The 21,552-nt window shown below is 40.9% G+C and overlaps 2 protein-coding genes and 2 long non-coding RNA genes across 4 annotated transcripts; 3 read left to right on the top strand and 1 right to left on the bottom strand.

Annotated features, from left to right (window-relative positions):
* The first annotated feature begins 3,380 nt into the window (after window positions 1-3,380).
* LOC136444301 (uncharacterized) lies at window positions 3,381-9,687 on the top strand. Its single transcript, XM_066441814.1, has 7 exons — window positions 3,381-3,467; window positions 4,672-4,944; window positions 5,738-5,884; window positions 7,077-7,211; window positions 8,539-8,745; window positions 9,154-9,324; window positions 9,602-9,687. Exons 1-7 carry the CDS (start codon window positions 3,413-3,415, stop codon window positions 9,685-9,687), a joined length of 1,074 nt encoding a protein of 357 aa, XP_066297911.1. The 5' UTR covers window positions 3,381-3,412.
* A 161-nt stretch (window positions 9,688-9,848) lies between these two features.
* Window positions 9,849-11,572, top strand: LOC136444929 (uncharacterized). Its single transcript, XR_010757354.1, has 3 exons — window positions 9,849-9,981; window positions 10,236-10,315; window positions 10,930-11,572. It is a non-coding gene; the product is annotated as an uncharacterized lncRNA (long non-coding RNA).
* Window positions 11,573-11,689: 117 nt separating this feature from the next.
* LOC136444302 (translation factor GUF1 homolog, mitochondrial-like) lies at window positions 11,690-12,441 on the bottom strand. The gene is made up of 2 exons (XM_066441815.1): window positions 12,436-12,441; window positions 11,690-12,295 (listed from the first exon to the last, which is right to left on the bottom strand). Exons 1-2 carry the CDS (start codon window positions 12,439-12,441, stop codon window positions 11,690-11,692), a joined length of 612 nt encoding a protein of 203 aa, XP_066297912.1.
* A 1,620-nt stretch (window positions 12,442-14,061) lies between these two features.
* LOC136444931 (uncharacterized) lies at window positions 14,062-17,899 on the top strand. The gene is made up of 2 exons (XR_010757356.1): window positions 14,062-14,788; window positions 17,572-17,899. It is a non-coding gene; the product is annotated as an uncharacterized lncRNA (long non-coding RNA).
* The last annotated feature ends 3,653 nt before the right edge of the window (window positions 17,900-21,552 follow it).

The following is a 21,552-nucleotide window of genomic DNA, read 5'->3' on the forward strand; positions in this document are numbered from 1 at the left end:
CTACTTATAGCGGTGAGAAGCAGTACTCCAGTCAGAAGGTCTGAAGAAGGTGTCTGACAGACACCGAAACGTTAGCAGGTGAGATTACCTGGTTGTGTAAAAAGAATCTCCTATATTCTACCAACCTGATGAAATTATTTTCGTAACAATGAATACGGTTTTTCTTCTTTTCAAAATGTGTAAAACAAGTTAAAGTGGTCACGAATGCTGTAAAGGTAAACTTAGGCAGAAAGTATGGGACCCTTTATTCTAGTTCTGTAGGGAGATAGGTTGCCTTGTTTGAGAAGACAGTGTAACAAACTTCCGTACACTGCTGTTGGCACTCTTTTCTAGTATAAGGCCACACCAATTTGATTTCTTGGTTAACGCATTTTTTGGGTAAAATTTTAGCACTAGGACATCATTAAAACAGAAGGCTTGGATGAAAACTTGCACCTGACCCTGTTCACCCCCTGAAACTGTGCGGTGTCCCCCGAAAGTGCGAAATGGAACGAAATGGAACGAAATGGAACGAACTAAAACAACATATGTAACATTATGAAATGAAATACCAATAGATAGCGAATTCTAAGGAGTAGACCGGAACAGGAAGCATTTTAAATACAGAAGAGAGTAGTAAATACATCATATAACGTGTTTTATTTCTTGAAACTATGTGATGATATGAAATACAACGTTTTTGTCGCGTTTATGTGGCTAGATTCTTCCCTGAAAATGGAGGCGCCGCGTGCAAAGAGATCCGCCGCTCTTCCTTGTCTACCAACGAACTGCAAATGAATTGCTGCAAATAGCAGGGAAAACAAGGAAACGGAAATGATAATCGAAGTTAGGACCAGATTATACAGAAGTTGGTGGTTACATTGCATCTCCAAGAGGGCATGAGGCAAGCGTAATCTTATTATTCATACAGCTAGCGTGTTTGCGTGTTGTGTGAACCGTGAAAGACATGTCCTGCTCGTTCACACCCTCCCTTTGTGTTGTCGTCAACAAGGAAGCAGAAATGTCTCCAGAGGACTCCACGTCCGTGTTTGAATGGAGTGTGAAATGTGTGAAATTGGTGACGCAGCGCAGAGCTTCATTTACACATCATTAACGGAGAGGTCCATTCTCCGACAGGGTTCTGACTTTGAGCCGAACAATTGGTTGTATTAAAATCGTTGTTGCGGAGATATGCATATGCTACGTACAAGTTATGGACTAAAACCGTATGTAAATAACTGGAAAGTCGGAGTTTGATTCAACCTGTCGGTAGCGTACGCCCACAGTTTCGTCGCGCTGGCAACAATGGCGGTTTATTTGTATGCGGTGCCCCATTTGGGAGAGAAGAGTTCCGTCCCGCAACACGCAAACACGCTGTATAAATAATAAAATAACGCTTGCCTCATGCCCTATTGGTGAATTATGAGATGCAATGTTACCACCAACTGTATAATCTGGTCCTAACTTCGATACTCATTTCCGTTTGCTTGTTTTCCCTACTATTTGCAGCAGTTCATTTGCAGTTTGTTGGTACACAAGGAAGAGCGGCGGATCTCTTTGCACGCGGCGCCTTCATTTTCAGGGAAGGATCTATAGCTAGCCCCACGAACGCGACAAAAACGTTGTATTTAATATCATCACATAGATTCAAGAAATAAAACACGTTATATTATGCATTTACTGCTCACTTCTGTATCTAAAATGCTTCCTGTTCCAGTCTACTCCTTAGAATTCGCTGTCTATTGGTATTTAATTTCATAATGTTACATATGTTGTTTTAGTTCGTTCCATTTCGTTCCATTTCGTTCCTTTTCGTTCCATTTCGTTCCATTTCGTTCCTTTTCATTCCATTTCGTTTCATTTCGTACTTTCGGGGGACCCTTTTTTTAAAAATTCCGTTAACCAAGAAATTAAATTGGTATGGCCTAATTGTGTAAAAGGAGTATTTCACTGGACTGTGCGAGTCGAAATTTCAATTTGAAAAAAATCTAAATATTTGGAATTGGCAAAGTGTCGAATAACGGTGAACATTCATCACTAATACAAATCTTTTTTTTTTTAGGAATATTAAATCATGTTTGTACATTGTGCTGAGATTTCCAATATAATCATCTTGTATCGACACAGATTGTGACATTATGGGCGCCGTCATTTTGTTTGGCTCATCTGGTCACCATACGCAAATGTTGACCGCAATTTCTGCCCTGTGAGATACTGAAAATGCAGTAATGTTCGTGGTGGTTTTATGTTCGCGGTGAACTCTTTGCCGCGAACTTAAAACCACCGCGAAAAGGCGTTCCATTGTGTGACTGTAGCGCTATAACTCAAAACCACCACGAACACTCCATTTTCTCCTTACAGCGAAATTAAATCCCCGAGCATTTCGGCCTTTACAGTATACCCGCTTTCTGGAACTTAGTAACACTTTCTTGCACCGAGGAGAAAAGTACGGACAGAAGGCTTCTGTTACATTGCGAGAACGTCTCGTTGTATTTTTCAAAAGATCTAGATCTAAGATTTATAGGATAGACACACAACGATGCTTCAAAGTTTGACACTTCTGACGATAAGCACAACTGTACCGTCAATTTTTAGATATTTGTTCATGCCATTACCCCCCCCCCCTCCACATACACAGGCCAAAACAAATCCTTGATGTAAGGAGTGATTGTTGGTGATTCTTGCCCAACCAGTCTCAGCCATTGTTAACTGTGCTGCGCAAGTCTGTAAGGTCACACTTACTCGTCGGGAGGGTTAATGTGGCGGCGGTAATTGTTGTTTTGAAGAGTACCTCAAGTTGCATGCACGAAAGTGTTCGTTGCCATTTTTTTTGGGTACTAAGATGTGGACCTCTCTAAGATATTGGTACAATCTCCTTTAGATCAATGTTCTACAATACGACATTGCTGCAATCAAGAGTGTGACAGTGAATGTGGTAGTCTACATGGCAGCAGATTACCACGTTCTTTGTGTCTACTAAGCCTCAGGGTAGACGTAGTAACCTCGTCAGAACGATTCGGGCAACAGGCGTAGTGATATTAAAGTGGGATAGGTTACCTTGAGCACCATGTCATGTTATTTCAACCTTACAATCAGGAAAATGTAATAAGTAGATATGAAGTCTGTAAAAATTAACGCTGCCAAAAAATTGATGATAAAAAAATCAAGACAGGATGAAATATCTATAGAAGAGAAATTGTCGAATTCGTTTCGAAGCTGAAGGTAAAAATTGTACTGCAGAATATAAACAAATTATGCACACCGACGGAAGAAAAATAAGCAAGAGGACATGGTTTGTAAAATGGTGCCTTCATTTCCTCAATAAACACACACTCAAGTCTTCTGATTTCGTCAAGGTCGGGGTGTTACTTTGTCTCGCGTATGAATACTGTTCAATGTATGGTGTGATCAGGAGGAAGTAGACTTAAGAAATATGGCTGTGGACGTGATTGTTTTGCTCATGGTTTGTCTGTTTGGCAGTTTTGCTGGTAAGTTCAGGCAACTTATAGTTGGTGTGTGTATTATGTACCTGAATCTTATTAGCACGTCGCCGAAACGTAAGCAAGAACTTTTAAGAACAAGAGTTTAACGTCGTGTTCGCGTATTTAAGGTTGATATCTCGCATATAGGTTCATTTAGTTGTGTCCAAAGAAATATCTTATGCAACGGCTGTTACTCCGATGCAACGTTGACCAAAGAGAACAAAAGAGATTCGGCAGTTATGATAGGTTTAAATAGCAGGCTAGTTGCCGTACACGCATTACGTTCTACCGGCGTGCTGATCCTAGTAGAAGCAAGGAGGTTTTTAGTTTATAAAACCTCCTTGGTAGAAGTATTCTCCAAGCAGAGGTTTCGGTCGAGTGGGATAGGAGTGTCCGGGATTTTTAACGTTTCTCTCCCTCTGCTTTGAGAATAAGTAGAAGCACATATGACGAAAGATGGAGGCAACGTCTGTACTATATATAACCAGGTAACGTTACGGGATACTGTAAAATGTGATATTTTTGGGGGATATATTTGCCAAATTGTGGAAATACACAAACGCGAAGTTATGTGCATTCTGAAATACAAACAACGTAGCCTATCATCGGTGATCAAGGTATCCAATACCCTGTCATCTTGTTTGTTTTTCTTTGTGGTATCATATTTACCTTGAAGTTCGTATCTACATGTTTGACGTTAGCCTATCTCATATTTGAGCAGTAGTAATTCCATTAACATGTCTAACCACATATTGTAGAAGGCAGGGTGGGGGTGGCATCATATATATTGCTGATATATATAACAGTGACGAAAGAACCGAATTATTTAAACAAGTTACCACGATCTGCCCCTACTTTTACACATTCACGGATGAACAAAAACCTACCTTTCTCTTAAAATCACAGAACCCCCAAATACGAGAAAAAGTGGGACTTTTCGTCTTCCACTGCAGCCGATAAAGAAGTTAAACCCAGCTAGTTTAGATATAGCTAACAATTGTATTTAGTACCAGTAGCCTATTGTTACAACAAAGTCAGACACAGTTTGCTGACGCATGTATGTTTTTCTCTATGTTTTTACCATGTATTTGCAATTAGCCCACGGGCATGAACTTGCAATAAACTTTCTTGTTATATCTATGTTGTTGATGTTATTTCATGGATTTGCACTGGAAATCTATACGGCATTTGTTCTCAATCTGTACTTCAGATGCAAACACGTCGCTGTCCTGGTTTGACTTTTACGATGGAAAAGTGATAAGCGGCCACAACGATGAAGTGATCGGAAGCATTACCCAGGAGGAGTGCGCCAGACAATGTTTAGTGGGAACTTCAACTGTTCCGTCTGGATCGTGTCTGTCGTTTGATTATGACCACCAATTCGGTCGTTGTGTCCTGAGCAGATCAAACAAGGACACACCTGGAGCGGTGCTATCTGATAGTAACCCGCCGTCGCGATTTGACTACTACCACAGACGAAACGGTACTAAATTTTCTCTCTCCAGTAAGGGTGCTAGTATGGTAAGCAGCACTGAAATATTCCTATTTATTATGAAACTGAACAAACCATGTATTACGAGTTCCATATCCACATACAACTACAATTGCCTTAAGAAGCGAGAAGAAGTGAAACCTGCAGTAAATAGTAGACAAGTATAGATTAGTCCTATCAGACGTAGTAAGATATCACCTTCTATTACGTTATATTATCACCACTAACGTTATATGTATTCCTTTACTTATCACCATGACCTGTACTTATTATTATTCAAGCAAAAATGCACAATAAAGGTCTTTCATTCATCATTCATTCATTAAATGTATTAGGAGTTCAATGGACAGAGTTCTATGTAACACGCTTTAGGAGTGCTATGTGATGTGTTGGACATCACACAAAGCTCCTAAAGCCGTTTTGACTCCTTATTAGATACTATAAAGACATGCGAATGCCCCAATTACTTTGAAACTTCATGTATGTTTCAACCAAAGCTCTTTTTGAGAACGAAGAGCAAAGGGCCGCGCGGCGTGCAGACTGTGTGTGTGTGTCTACTAGTATGTCATGATAGATAAAAACAATATTATAAATTCCTCGAAAGAGCTTTCTTTAAGAAAGTATTGCTGGCAGCGAGAGAAATCCTCGATATCGTTAACAATACAATATCATTTATATATCAACTTTGCTTCATACAGTGTGTGTCCAGCTCCTGTGTATCTTACGGTGTTTTTTTCAGTAAGTCAGTCATGCAGTCCCCTGTGCTTCACTTTTTTCCCTACAGATCCATACGGTCCCTGCGATTTCGAGGCAGACCTGTGTCAGTACACACAGGACGCGACAGACGACTTTGACTGGAGACGTGACTCTGGTGGTACTCCTACGGGCAGCACCGGTCCAACAGCCGACCACACCTCTGGAAATAGCTCAGGTTTGTACGTTTTTGTAAAAATCAGAGCAGTCCTGTCTCCATCTTATGGGCAAGACTGATAAAAGTTGTAGGTGTCGATCAATCCAAAATTTTAGCTGATCTACGTCATCATTTGGTGAATCACAACCTGTATTTCTAGTAAAATACGTATTTTTTTTCGAACACTAAGGTATTCAAGGATAACATTTTCACCACTGTCGCCTTCTTCAGGATCAATAATGACCAATAATTAATTTTCGAACGTAAACTCGCGAGAGTTATGGAAACGTGACCTTATTGACAAGTGCCTTTACGGATACGTGACGTCAGAAATTGGTCAAACGTGCCAGGAAGTTTATAACGCCCACTGTCTCTGTTGAGTGATGGCTGGAGTGCCTAGGTGTATATGGCCTCCTTTATACCTCTCATAAAGTAGTCCTGTTCAGTGTCCAGTATTCTGACTTTGTCTAGTGAGACGGTATGGTCCGGTAATTCAATGAGGATGTGTTGAGATACAGCGAACTGAGGCGTTTGTGTTCAATGCCAGCTAGGAATCTTGTTCTCAATATGATCTGAGCGTCCTGTCTCACCAATGTAGAATTCTTCGCAAGTCTCATGCCTTGTAGTTCCCTGATACGAAATTATTTCAGAAAAAGTTCTCTTCTCAAAGTTTAGCATTTTACAATCATTATGTTAGCTACAAACACATTTACAGATAGACTTCCATGATAACCTGTATTTCTACATAATGGAAGAAATTGACGCAGTTCTGCCCTGCCAGTTCGACATTTCAGGCAAAACTCGTATTCAAGAGAATAGAAGTACAATTCTAACTCATGAGTGGCGGCAATTTGATGGGCTGGGAGGAGATATTGGTTAGAATATCCTTTAATACCCGTGTGTTTATAGTTTTTTTGGAATATATTTGTGTAAAACATTACTTCGTAGTTATGTGTTCTTGACAAGACTATAACCTGATAGATATAAAGATAACGCCCAAGACCTTTTATGGTCAAATATCAACCAACATGTACAGTTAGAGCTAGAAATGTGTAGTTTAGGAATTACCCTGTATTTCCTTATCAGAATTTTATGAACCAGACCTACAGACAGAGCACTGGGGTGTGCTACTTTTGTCGTTGGCAGAGCATGTGTACAATGGAGCAACGAACGATTAGGAAATAGAATAACTAGCCACATTTTCCTCCTTCAGGACATTACATGTACATTGAAGCATCGAACCCACGACAACAAGGAGATGTCGCCCGTCTGATATCTCCGTCCTACCACGCGTATCATCATGGTCAGTGTCTGACGTTCTGGACACACATGTATGGAGTAAACATAGGTAAGTTATACCACTCCTATAACCGCCTTTGGCGTTATAGAAGGATTAAAAGCACTTATCTGAGAGGGCAGGATACGGTGCTTAAGAAACGCTCTCCGCCATTGTCTATTCAAACTTTTCAAATGAACGATAACCAGCATACTAAGCAGCGCAAGTCGCCCGAATTGCCGAAATTGATATCGCCGAAGCTGCATTCCTTCACACCAGGGGCCGAACACGCTCCTCCACAGACCCGGGCCTGGGCATAGCGGGGCGCATTTAGCGTGTGTGCGTTTCTCTGTGTCCTGGGAAAGAGAACGCAGTTTGTGTGCGCAACGCATGCTGGGAAACTCAAACTGTCCTGGGGACGAGTGTTTTGCCAAACTCCCTCCCGTGGCAAAGTTGGGTCCGTGACATAACTCCCCTCCGAGCGCAATGTAGAGAGGTATAATCTTAACACCCTAACAGCGCCAACGATAAGGTACTTTGTAAATCTGTTTCTTATAACATAACACACTTGAGCAACATTTTACCCCCCAAGATAACGAACTTTCGTCTTGTTTCCAACGTGTTTAGTTAGAAGAAATAACGGTTAACTACCAGTGTAGAAGGTCGCCCGTTACGTACTGGTGTACACAACTACGCGCGGAGGAACAAGAAAGGCACAAAACAAAACAAAAACAACAGCTGTGAATTCCAGAAGTTTATTTTGTTGAGCTTGATCGGCAGTTGATGTGACATAATTCTAAGCCCACGATTTAAACCTATGGCTTCTTCACGGCGCTGGGTACGAGCGTGAGGGGCCGAACGAGCGCGAGTTGTAAAATCGCTACTTCCTCATACACGCTCTTGTTCCGGCGGGATCCTTTAAGTTTCGTCTGTATCCCCACATCCCCGAGTCCTGAGCACGTGTGTCTCTTTGACATCCCAGACGCCAAAATCGCATGATTATGCCTTATTTCCGCAAAATTTTCCAACAAGCTAGGAGGTAGGCAAATATCGTATTATGGCGGCAAATAAGCGGAAATCAAGGCTGACGTCGCATATGACCCCGTAAACCATGGCCATGTCCGGGTCAATATGCAAAGTAATGCGCCCGATGCGCATCGAGCGACTTGGAGCGCTCATACTAAGCCGGAATGCGGTCAAGTCGGTATTAATCCACCTCCCGGAGGTAGATTCGCTGCGATGCGCATCGGGCGTTTTCAGATGCGATTTGGAGCGTTCATACTAGGCCACAGCAATGCGGCTTTGACGATTTCAGCGATTCGGGCGACTTGGGCGACTTAGTATGAACGGGGTCCAGGTCAACAATTTCTATGAATGTTTTTGCATCTGTTGTATTTAGGTACGTTGACAGTATCTGTGAAAGCTGAGAGTACGACTACTGCCATCTGGACCAGATCTGGTAACCAGGGTAACCAGTGGTTCAGCGTCACTGTGAGCATTCCAACCACCGGAAGTTACCAGGTCATCTTTGAAGGAGTCAGAGGAGGGAACGTTCACGGTGACATTGCAATAGATGACGTCAGCATCCTACAAGGCGCCTGCCCCGGTGAGGCGGTTTTTTCTAAGGCAAATTAAAACATCAGACGTTAAACACTTTTGATGTAACTTTGAATCTGTAATGAATCTTCTTTGTAGAGTGTGTCCAGCTTGTTAACTTATCAGGTTCTAGTGGTGTCTGGATGTGCTCCCTTCAATGTCGCAGATATATTAGATTAGCGTCCTGCAAGAGAAGGCAGGAGGCAGTGTGCTCATACATGCACCGACGTTTACCATCATCTACTAATTTAACAAATTCAGAGAGGCAAAAAAATATGAATTTGTCATTGACCTGATCCTTATGACAGATGAACTTCTAAGTGTGTTTCGATATGCATTTAACAAAGGAAAATATGTCATTGGAAACATATCTACGTGTTTGCAGGATTTCTGGTTGACATTTTCTTTTACATTTCAGGAGTACATTGTCCGACACTCGCAGCTCCAGAGAACGGTGCCGTGACTGGTGGTACCTCTTATCAGGACGTGGTCCAGTTTACCTGTAACCATGGATACCAGCTGATAGGAGATTCCAGCCGGACGTGCCATGCTGACGGGGCATGGACTGGGGAAGAGACGACATGTATAGGTAACTCAAATAACCCGACTTATCAAGAACTAGCAGAAGCGTGGGATTATACTATTTCACTATGTCTAAAGTTGCATGTTCCTGTAGGAGGTATCACTTGCGGTGTATGTGTTTATTTTGCTGGTATGAGGTCACGTTTTCTTGCTTTCATACGAAATACATAACGAATGCGTCCCAAATCGTGGCAGAAGACATTGTGACCAAATCTGTACCAACACAGTCGGCACCTTCTCTGCAAGTCATCACATCGTTTTACATTCTTCCCATCCCTTTCCAGACACACCGGCGGTTGTTCGACCAAGCCATGTGTTACCCGAGCTCTTCCCAGACACCAATGTCTGTTCGCCCGACGCACGCATGTAATAGTTTACCCAATCAAATTTGTCCAAGGGCTGTACTAGTGACCTCCAAAGCCAGAAAGGGACTATGGAATCTTTACTATTCTTTTATCAGAAAGAAGTTGATAAGTACTGTACTTATTGCAACCATGAGGCACGTTGGGTTCTTTATGATGCTTCTTTTTTCTAAAAAAAATGTAGACCATCGGTGAGTGTGCCACTGTGAGCTGTGGGAGTAATCGAAAATGCAGGAACACTCCCGGAGGCTACGAATGCCCGTGCAAGTCGGGGTACAAGGAGTGGAGCGGTAGATGTCGACGTAGGTATATATAACATATGACATGCTACATCATGGACAGTGATTAACAGTATATTATTCAAGGGATATCCTCTTAAGGATTGGCCATTTTTAGGGGAAATTCAGATTAGCTTTATCAAATACTTACATGGGATTGTAAAGACAAGAATCGACTTATTTGCCTCATCTTACCAGTTAGCTGAGCCATAGACGCCGTCCATCAGTGCAAATACTCTTAACCCTTTAAAAAAATGTGAGTCCTTTTTTTTCCCCAGGAAACCTTACCTACAACATCATCACCCGTTTGCTTAATCCCACGGAGTTCGAACGGCTTGTCAAGGGCGTTCGTCGTAAGGTAAGCGTCACATCCAGGGGACGGCCATTCTTCGCATATTTATGCATTATGATTGTAATTGATCCAAACCGCTTGGCCTCGGATCCCGGCGGATACGTACAGGGATTTTTTTTGTATTTTTGGCGGATACTGTGACGGATACAGGCGGATCCAACGTAACTAACTGATCCGACTAAATCCGCACGGGCTTTGGAATATTTCCGGAGGAATCCCTGTAACGTTACGTATCCCCTGGGATCCGATGCCATTTCGTGCTGTGGTACTCTGAACTGAAAGCATCGTCCGGACTGGGCGACAACGTATTTGTCGACATATCTAAAATATGTAGTTTTGAGGAAAGTATTGTCCTGCTGAGCATGATAGTGTGTACTTAGAACACGAAACAAATACCTTAATGGGTCCACAATTGGGTATCACCAAGAGATGATGACAATTATGTATGGTCTTGGAGGTAATAACTCTCAGCTATATGGAACGCTTCAATTTATTGCTCTCCTTGCTTGTAGCATCGCAAACAGAGAGTTTCAATATCAAGTGTAATATCAATTTCAAGTAGAAATACCACTCAAAGTTTTCAGTATTGTTTCCTAAATCCTCACTGTACTTGATTACAGGTGAAACTACTTTATGCAGAGAGTAAATTGACGAAAAAGGAGTTCGAAGACAAGGACATCCTCCATTTTCTTCCCTAGAAATCATTCATAATTGTTAGTAGTTAGTGAAACGTGCAAGCTTAAGCAATATACAAGGCAAAAACAAAATATGTTTTCAAGATACGCTACGTAGGTCTATACTTTGTTCTCCAACGTATGGGGCATTAATTGCAATAACTGATGGTAGATGATAAAATCAAAGCTGTATCATACTAGTTGCATCTTCACCAACATTTAAGCAAATCATAGAATATCTAACCGCTTGTTGTTCGTATAGTTAAAGCCCATGACAAATTTTCTATCCCAGTATTATTTGTTATTATACTAAACGCACTTCCTGCCATTTAACTATAGCTAGTTCTTTTTCAGTTGTATCCAGATTGGGATGCAATACTAGAAAGACATGCTAGATGCTACAAGAACACGCATAGAAGACTAAAACTGAGCCGGATCCTTACATCTTCTTGGTGATTAGAAGTTAGAGCGCTATACAGAAACAATGTATTCGATGATCGTTCTCAGGGGCGTTTTGTTTTTCTCATATGGAGGAGAGAAATGTAAATTTTCTTAGTATGAAAAGAAAACTTCGTAACTTTGAATGGCATCTTCTGACACTGACGAAAAAGTGGTTTATTAGCACACTTCCAGAACCATTAATTGAAACCACTTCCAAGCATATTCATTGACATTCTCTCGTGCCTATTCATTGATTGACACACTCTCACGCCCATCTATTGACACACTTCCATGCCTTTTCATTGACACACTTCCATGACTGTTTATCGTCACACTTCCACGAATGTTCATCGTCACACTTCCACGACTGTTTATCGTCACACTTCCACGACTGTTTATCGTCACACTTCCAAGACTGTTTATCGTCACACTTCCACGACTGTTTATCGTCACACTTCCACGAATGTTCATCGTCACACTTCCACGACTGTTTATCGTCACACTTCCACGACTGTTTATCGTCACACTTCCACGACTGTTTATCGTCACACTTCCACGAATGTTCATCGTCACACTTCCACGACTGTTTATCGTCACACTTCCACGACTGTTTATCGTCACACTTCCACGAATGTTCATCGTCACACTTCCACGACTGTTTATCGTCACACTTCCACGACTGTTTATCGTCACACTTCCACGACTGCTTATCGTCACACTTCCACGATTGTTTATCGTCACACTTCCACGACTGTTTATCGTCACACTTCCACGGATGTTCATCGTCACACTTCCACGACTGTTTATCGTCACACTTCCACGACTGTTTATCGTCACACTTCCACGAATGTTCATCGTCACACTTCCACGACTGTTTATCGTCACACTTCCACGACTGTTTATCGTCACACTAGCTTCCACGACTGTTTATCGTCACACTTCCACGACTGTTTATCGTCACACTTCCACGACTGTTTATCGTCACACTTCCACGGCTGTTAATCGTCACACTTCCATGACTGTTTATCGTCACACTTCCACGACTGTTTATCGTCACACTTCCACGACTGTTTATCGTCACACTTCCACGACTGTTTATCGTCACACTTCCACAACACACAATCAGCCAATGTGCTATATCGCGGTAATAAATACAACATAAACATATCATACACACGTAAAAGAGGTTTAAAACGTACCTTTGCATCTTATAAAATATATCTAGAATTGATAGAATAGAAAATACATAGGTCTGGCTAAACAGTATACTTGGATTTCATAATTAAGAACGTTGCTTGTGCATGGGCTTGAACACTGAGGAAATAAAAAGAGAGGTCCCAAAGTGTTGTGTGATGTGTGGTATTTGTATTCAATAAGTAATTGCTGCCATGCCGATACGGTTGGTTAAACCTGGAAAAGTCAGATCTAGACCTACAAATTTGCGTAACGGGAAAATAAAGAATGTAGATTTGTCATTCTCTGTGAAATGCAAAACGCGTATTCTTCAGGTCAAGTTTTTTTTTTAGTCATTCATTAGTTGTTTTTGATTTGTGATTGAAACTGTTTATAAAAAGGATCATCAAGAAAAATCAGGTCGGTGTTTTGCACGACTTTGGCCGTGACGTCTCTCTTACGTCTCTTTAATGGAGCGTGTTTTTTTGTTTCTATTCGCCTCACCACAGAGTAGTGCACAGCAAAAGAAAGAAGCACAAAGCTCTGCAAAACGACCAAAGTCACACATTTGCACGGAAATAAACGCAGGGTCCTACAGTGAAACTTTGCAAAATCTAGCCATGAGGTGTGTATATAATAAAATATTTGCATCGCTGCGGCCACCCCTCGCACAATGTCAAGACAGGACAGGTTGTAGAGATGAGTGCGGGGGGGGGGGAACGCCATGATCAGATCGTGTAAGACGGCAAAAGAGAGACTGATGTTGAGAGTGTAGGTGAGGATGGGTGTTGATAAAAGGAAATACAGCCGTTTATGATAAACAGGTCGACTTGCTTTGAGAGATAGGATATTTTGGGATCTGCGAACTGTGTTTCACCTTTCCTATTTGGAATCTCTTTCTTTTTTAAATAATGTAGTGGGGTGAAACATTACAAAATATTAATTATGCAAACAAGTACCATCATATGTTATGCAAACAAGTGCACTTTTGCAAACACGTATCTTAAACCATCATTTTGAAATGTTGCTGCAATAAACCTCCGCATTTTACCTGGTGCAGGGAAGAGCTGCTGATTTCTAATGAAAGCTATTCAGTCGAATTAGCTAAAGGTCTTTAGAACGTCGAGAAGTGCACGTTTGTGAAAGATTGTAGCCCACTGCAGCTCTTTTATGCCTTCTAGCAGAAGTATAATGAACTTCTCCTAACAGTTTTGTCTTTCTGTACATGTAAACTTTTAAGAATTGCCAAAGTGATCATCAGTAGCTATTGTTGTGTAACAGGTAACATGATATAAACTATCGAAAAAATTGTAGAAGAGTCATTATTATCACCACTTTGACTGGAGTTTAACGGGACGTTTATGAAATTGCCCCCCACCCAACATATCCCGCAGTAGAATGTGATTGATGTTGTATCTAGTCCAACCAGTCCCATTGTTTACTGTGCTGCACACGTCTGTAAGGTCGCACAGGCTAATGTGGCGGCGTTGATTATTGTTTTGAAGGACACTGCATGCATGTACTTCAGCCACATTTTGGTGCATGCAGAGTTCTTCACTAGGGTGTTGGTACAGTCCGAACAGATTGATAGCAGATGTGGTCGTCTATATGCCAGCAAACTGTCACGTCTCTACATCTGTGCTATAAACTGCCACGTCCATCTTTGTGCACAATTTGACAGAGCCTCAGGGTACGCGAAGTAACCTCTTTAGAACGCTCAAACTTGTCGGCTCGGGCGCCAGGCGTAGTGATATCTTACCACGTTAAAAATGGTTACCTTTGTGCCATATCGTAACGAATTTTCAATCAGGAAAACAGATAACAAGTCAATATGTAAGCCCGATAACATTGAAAATTAACAATAATCCAGAGATGAATCAGAAGGGTTAGAATATTTCAAAAAGTGAAAAGAATTTTTTAAGCAAAAGGAAAAAATGCACTGTAGATTATCTTAAAAATGCAGAACTACGAAAAACTAAGTAATAATATTAGAGCTACAGTATGAAATAGCACCATCAACCACCTAAACCCACATTCAAGCCTTTCTGGGGTGCTCTGAGTTTGTGTGTTACTTTGTCCCGCGTATGAATACTGTTCAATATATAATGTGATCAGGAGGAAGTAGCCAGCAAAAAGATGGCTGTGGACGTCTTTTTCTGGCTTTTGGTTTGTCTGCTTGGCGGTGTTGCTGGTAAGTTCTTACACTATTGAATCGAAGCCGTAATGTTTACCTCGATCTAAGTATAAAACAGAATCCAAAATACTAAGGGAAAATCCATTTTATTCCTCTTTTTTTCCTTAAAAATTTGAAAATTGAGGGTTAAACTTTTCAAAAAATCACGTCATCTTGTACAAGTATTTGTCTTTTAACGACACTTATTTTCTGAAATGTTTGCTTAGTGGGGGCGATTGCCCTGACCAATATTTGTATTATTCAGCCGTCTCGTCTTCATTTCATCATTTTAAATGGTAGCTCAGGGCAGTTGCCCGGCCAGCAGCTAGCACAGGGCAGTTGCCCGACTGGTAGCTCAGGGCAGTTGCCCGGCCGGTAGCTCAGGGCAGTTGCCCGGCCGGTAGCTCAGGGCAGTTGCCCGGCCGGTTGCTCAGGGCAGTTGCCCGGCCGGTACCTCAGGGCAGTTGCCCGGCCGGTAGCTCAGGGCAGTTGCCCGGCCGGTAGCTCAGGGCAGTTGCCCGGCCGGTAGCTCAGGGCAGTTGCCCGGCCGGTAGCTCAGGGCAGTTGCCCGGCTGGTAGCTCGGGGCAGTTGCCCGGCTGGTAGCACCGGGCAGTTGCCCGGCCGGTAGCTCAGGGCAGTTGCCCGGCTGGTAGCACCGGGCAGTTGCCCGGCTGGTAGCACCGGTCAGTTGCCCGGCTGGTAGATGAAGGCAGTTGCCCTGTCGGTAGATGAGGGAAATTTCCCGGTCGGTAGCTGAAGATAATTGCACGGCCGGTAGCTGGGAGCGGCTGTTCTTCCAGTAGGTGTGGCGATTTCCCTTCCGGGAGAACGGGCCGACGTCGACTATTTCGTCAATAGCCGGGGGCGACTGTCCCTGCCAGGATTAAGCATGACTTCAAATCAAAACGAATTAAATTTTATTTAAATCCTCAAAACAGAGGACACAGAGAAGAAAGCTACATTTAACAATAGATGCAAAATTGAATTAAAAAATTAACAAAAGTTTCAGTGCAATTTATACTGTTACCTTGTCAGAAAAAAATGAAACGATCTTAGGAAAAGTGGTCTCATATTTTAGCTTGAAAGTTCATCTGTGTTGGTAGAAATCATTCTTAAACAAGTTTAAACTGTAATTTCCAACACAAAGAAACAACAAAAAGAGCGTTTTTGGAAAAAGCCGCGTTCGACTCCTGCGTTCTGACGCACTAGACCTGTTTGAACGTAAACAAACAATGACCTTACACCCTGTAGCTGGGAAACACTTGACTAGTAGGGGAAAACCTCTTTCCAAAAGATGTAATTCTATACCACAACAAATGTCAATGGTCACAATTTCTTTCTGGATTTGAAAAGTAAACACATGTCTGGTCTCCCTGCCTGAAAAAATGGCCAAAAATTGACCAAAGATTTCACCGGGAAAAATTCTCAAAATCAATAACAAAAAAAAAAAAAAATTGCAAACTGGGCTTTGTGCGCATGGCCATTAACCGGTCCCTCCCCTTCAAAGTGGGCGTAAGGAGCCGATACGCCGACAGGATTTTCTGTTTTTTTTTTTGTTATTTGTAGGTTGTACCCTTAACTCAAACATATTCGTTTTTGGTATTTCTCAAGTGCACCGCGCTATAATTTTTACCGCGTCGAAGCTAGTCACCTCGGGGCCCTTAACTATAGAAATCCACATAGGCCGGAAACGTGTTCTGCTTCCCTTCAAACCGGCTGTCTTTTTAGATTTTGACTGGGACATAGGACCGTAGGGTTTATATGAATGACGGTTCCCTATCAACAGACGTTAGGAGTGCCAAGAATGTTATTGACCCCAGTCAAGATATTCGCGTTATATATATGATTACCAGCCGTCTTTGTTTCCCTAATACTAGTATTTAGGCCGCTATGAGACACCTTCTGGTCTTCTGAAGTCCGCGAGGAACTTTAATCAAAGCTGTGTGATAGAAGCAATGAGGTGATAGTTTTACCTGCACCACAGTCAAGAAAAGAACTCATATATAGAGGGTGACTTTGATCATTCTCCTTCCATATTACTATATTACTACCACTTACTATTCATGAGCCCTTTTCTTTATCTCTCGCCAGTTGCTAGAAATTTCTCGGGTAAATATAGCTACTGGTTGTTGCCTACTGGTTTCTGTTTACTGTATATGCAGCTCTTATTATTGTGTATGTTGACAGAAAATGTATTCATTAAAATGTTCCATAGTTCGCCAGTATACAAAGATAAAGACTATTCAGACAGCCCTGCCTCACAATGCACGGTTTCATATCGTCTTCATATCAAAATTACAGCACAATCAAGCTATCACTTTACTGATCCCACACCTGATCGCAAGATGGATTGTAATCTTTCTGAACGTACATTTTATGCAGTGGATTCCTATATGTAACGTTGACCATGTCTCTAATAAATGTATCATGAGGAATACCTGAACCTATTGGCTGTTCCTATGGGCTGTACCTAAGCAAAATATGTTCTCCTTCTTCAGCTGTTCTCTTGTTTCCGATTGTTATATGTTTTTTCTTAACTGCAGTCCTTTAACTCCTTAGCCGACATTTGTATTCCTTTTAATCTCGTCATGCATTTACGTAGCCCAGTGTTGTATGTAGGTATGCATGCAATAGTGTAATGCATGTAAATGTATATTCCCAACGACGTGTCTGTGTTTTGTTTGGACTTGTGCTATCATGCATGATGTGTGTAAAACACGATTTTGGCCACATATTATGCTATATCAGTGTGTTGGATTAGGTGTTATTCACCAATCATTCATTCATTCATTTGCTACAGGTTGCTGTTGAAAGAATCACGATGGCTTCAGGTTGCTGTTCAGAGAAACAAAATGGTTGGAAAAGACGAGGGAACGTAGTAAGCAAGGATGGTCTAGTGGTGGTCGCGCTGACGGGAGAACGGGAAGCTACAAGAGGTAGCCAGGGTCGAGAGCGTACGTGTAAGGGCAGTGCAGGTTTGTTGGGCTTGACCGAACTGATAATGACGTCTTCTCACGACAAGTGGAAGAGCCTGGCTTCAACCGGTGAAAGCCATATGTCCTAACAAGTACAAGAATGATCAAGATGAAAATAAATTATTAGGGGTTTATCCCCTTGATACTCTGTAATCAGTGGTTTGATAAGTTACAAGTAGCTGAACGTCAAATCTTAAACAGATTGTTACTTTACGCATCTTTTGATATTCATAGTTTATCAATACACATATGTATTTACTGACAGCCTCAATTGCAAATACCATCCACTAAGCAATGCCCTGAAGAGTGTGAAAAATTCTTAAGGCCTAAAGATGCTTTATAGGAATATGTATATACATGTTCTGTCTACATTTGCAATACTTTCTCAATGTATCGAACGAAAACAAACTGTGAGTGAATTACCATGGGAAAATCCGTAAGGCAGCAAATATGAGACCATTCTTAAACAAGTTTAAACTGTAATTTCCAACACAAGGATTGGACTTACCTAAATTTTCGAAATATTGAAGTTCGAAACCACAATGCAAGCATGGCAATGCAAGCATGGACGCAACGTTGTAGCGGTTACAAGTGAAGTGAAGTGAACTTTATTGCTCAACAATCGTACATGGTACAATGTATGGCATGAAATCAACAATACTACAAGGCTAATCTATCCTACAATTCTAAGTACAAAATATTTTCGAAACCAGTGTATTTGTTACAATATATAATCATGTATGGGTAATTCTGTCTCGCTTTTCGAATGATTTATGGAGAAATTGACCTATGTACATGGATATAGGAGTCGGACATGACAACGGCACATAGAAAATATCGCTCTGTGTACCAGATAGGGTGAAGTTTGTTTTAGTAACAATAGTCTGTAAAAGCATATCTCTCTCTTTGCTATAAGTTGGACAATTCATTACAAAGTGGAATTCATCTTCAACACTTCCATTACATGTGGGACACAATCTCTGAGTGGCCGGTGTGTTGTGGTGTCGACCCTTTTCAACTTCTAAGCAATGTGCACTGATTCTCAGCTTTGTTATGCTATTTGCAAACAGTTTATTATGAATTGATGTGAGATATGTTTCCATGCCAAAGTGCTTTTTGATTTTAGAATATGCGTGTAGTTTACTGGAATGTCTAAGTTGTTCCCTCCAGCCAGAAAGAAATGAGTCTTTCAGACGTTCTTTGAATATAATTCCAAAATAATTGGCATTAACTGCGGGGTTAAGCCAAACATTTTGGAACCCATGTCTACATAATATATCTTGAACGTGAGTAGCCCAGTCATGTTCTTCTTCGACTGAAGTGTCGTATGCTTTTTTAACAATCTTGTCATTAGGTGAATTTTTCAATCTTAGCCAGTATTTAATCAACTGTGTTTGACTGTCAATGAACAACGGGAATACTCCCAATTCACCCCTTACGGCGGCATTTATAGAACTTTTTGGAACACGTAGTATAATTTTGCAAAAAATTTAAAAGTACATATTCCAAGTAAGGAATTTCATACGAAATTTTTGGTTGATCTACCGTGACATTCTGTCTGACTGGTAAATCACGTTCAGTTTATCACTATACTTCTTGAATCGAACAACAACAGGGCGAGTAACTGTAGACGTGGGGTCTGATATCTTTCCTAAGCGACTAACTCTCAGTAAACCAACATCCGACCCCAATATCGGGCTGAGGATTGTATCTATTGATGTTCTGATCTTTTCATTGGGATATTCCTTAATTCCTTTGAAAATTAGGTATCTACATTGTATATTTATTCCAGTAAGTTCACTGCAATAAAGCAGAATAGGTTTCACCAAACTGTTAAACAGATCAATAGCTAGGGAGATTGACGGATTTGAGTTTGATGATAATAATGATTTTAATCTAAAAGAGGCACGTAGAGCTTTCAGTCTTAACTGTTTAATGGCACGACTAAAAGATCCTGACGGTGTAATGTCCACTCCTAAGTATGTGTAAAATTTAGCTATCTCTAAAGCTTGACCTTGAGATTTGAAAGGAGAATGCTTATAATCGGCTGTCCGACCATTTTTTGAGAAAATCATTACTTTTGTCTTGTTCTTATTGATTGATAATTTCCATAGGGAACAAAATTGGTCCAGTGTCCTCAGACACTCTTTTAGGCCTGCTTCAGATTTTGATACAAGGACAAGGTCGTCGGCCCAAAATATGCTATTTATATCAATATCTTTTAGTATCAATGGATCGCAGGATGTTGGATCTAGTAGAGATGGAAAATCATTGATGAATAGGTTGAATATGAGAGGACTTAGATTACAACCCTGTCGCACCCCGCAAAGAGACTGAAAGTAGGGTGACAGACCATGTGGGGTTTTGACACAATATTCTATGTTATGATACATTGATTTTATTATCCTAAAGAAGTTCCCCCCTATCCCCGAAGACAAAAGTTTATAAAATAATCCATTTCGCCAAATTCAATCAAAAGCCTTCCGAAAATCTATAAAGCAAGTATATAATTTACCCCCGGGTTTGGAAGTCTGCTGGTCGATTAGTGTTTTGAGGACGAAGACGTTATCACTTGTTCTGAAATCTTTCCTTAATCCGGATTGAAAAGGAGATAGTAGATTTGAGCTTTCCAGGAAATACTGTAAACGTTTGTTTAAAATAAATGTAAATAATTTGCCTACACAACTAGAAATGGCTATTCCTCTGTAGTTGGTTGGATTTGATGTTTCGCCACTTTTGTAGATGGGAACAAGTGTGCTCTGACTCCATTGCTGAGAAAAATGCCCAGACTGTAGCAGGAGATTGAACAGTTTTTTGAAGGGTTGTATGAGTTGGGGGGTGCCATATTTCAGCAATTCATTAATTATAGAATCTGTTCCACTGGATTTGTTGCTTTTTAAACTAGATAAGCCATTTTGAATTTCCTCGTCTGTGATTTCAAAATCTAGCTGGTTTTCAGTTTTATGTTCAAGTGACGTAATGATGTTGTCGGTGTGTTCTTCTTCTTTTTTATCAACTACAGTGTTCTTATTTATTGTTTTGAAATGATCTAGCCATTCGTTAGTTGTAATTTGGTCTCCTGGCCCAACCTTCGTTCCATTTTCTAAATTTCGCAGTTTATTAATTTCATTCCAAAAGGATTTTGGTTCTCTTTTAGCTAATTTTGTTAAGGATGACATTTTTTCTTCATTAAATTGTTTCTTTCTCTTTTTTAACAGTTTCTTGTACTCCTTGACCTTAAATACATAATGTTGTCTTTTGTCTTGTCGCCATGGAAATTTTCTAATTTCCGCGGCAAGGACTCTTATTCTTGATTTAAGATCCCGACATTGTTGGTCGTACCATGGTTTATTGGTACGTTTCTTTTTCCGTTTTAAAACTCGAATTGATTTAAGTGAAAGGTCAGCTGTTGTCTTGATGATGTGGTTAAAATATTCAACAACATTTTCTGCTTGGTTGTTAGTGTAGGGTTTTGATAAGAACTGGTGTATGTCGTTTCGTATTGGTGGTAAATTAAGTGCCTCCTGAAATTTTTCACAAGAAGTTTCATCCCAAATATATTTTTTTGGACAAGCATGAGTTCGGTCGCAAATGTGTCATGCAAATCGAGCGGCTGCTTTTCTTGCTCCATTACCATATAAGGCAAAGGCTGAACAACAAACGTGGAAAGTCTTGCTATATAAGGCAAAGGCTGAACAACAAACCCGGAAGGTCTTTATGGTGTGTGACACAGTGTTCAACCAAGTACCATTGACCAAGGAAGGATTGATCGAAGGTAAGAGCCAAAACATTGGATGAGTTTCAAA

This window comes from Branchiostoma lanceolatum, chromosome 11 (genome assembly GCF_035083965.1).
Source record: "Branchiostoma lanceolatum isolate klBraLanc5 chromosome 11, klBraLanc5.hap2, whole genome shotgun sequence".
Lineage (NCBI taxonomy): Eukaryota > Metazoa > Chordata > Leptocardii > Amphioxiformes > Branchiostomatidae > Branchiostoma > Branchiostoma lanceolatum.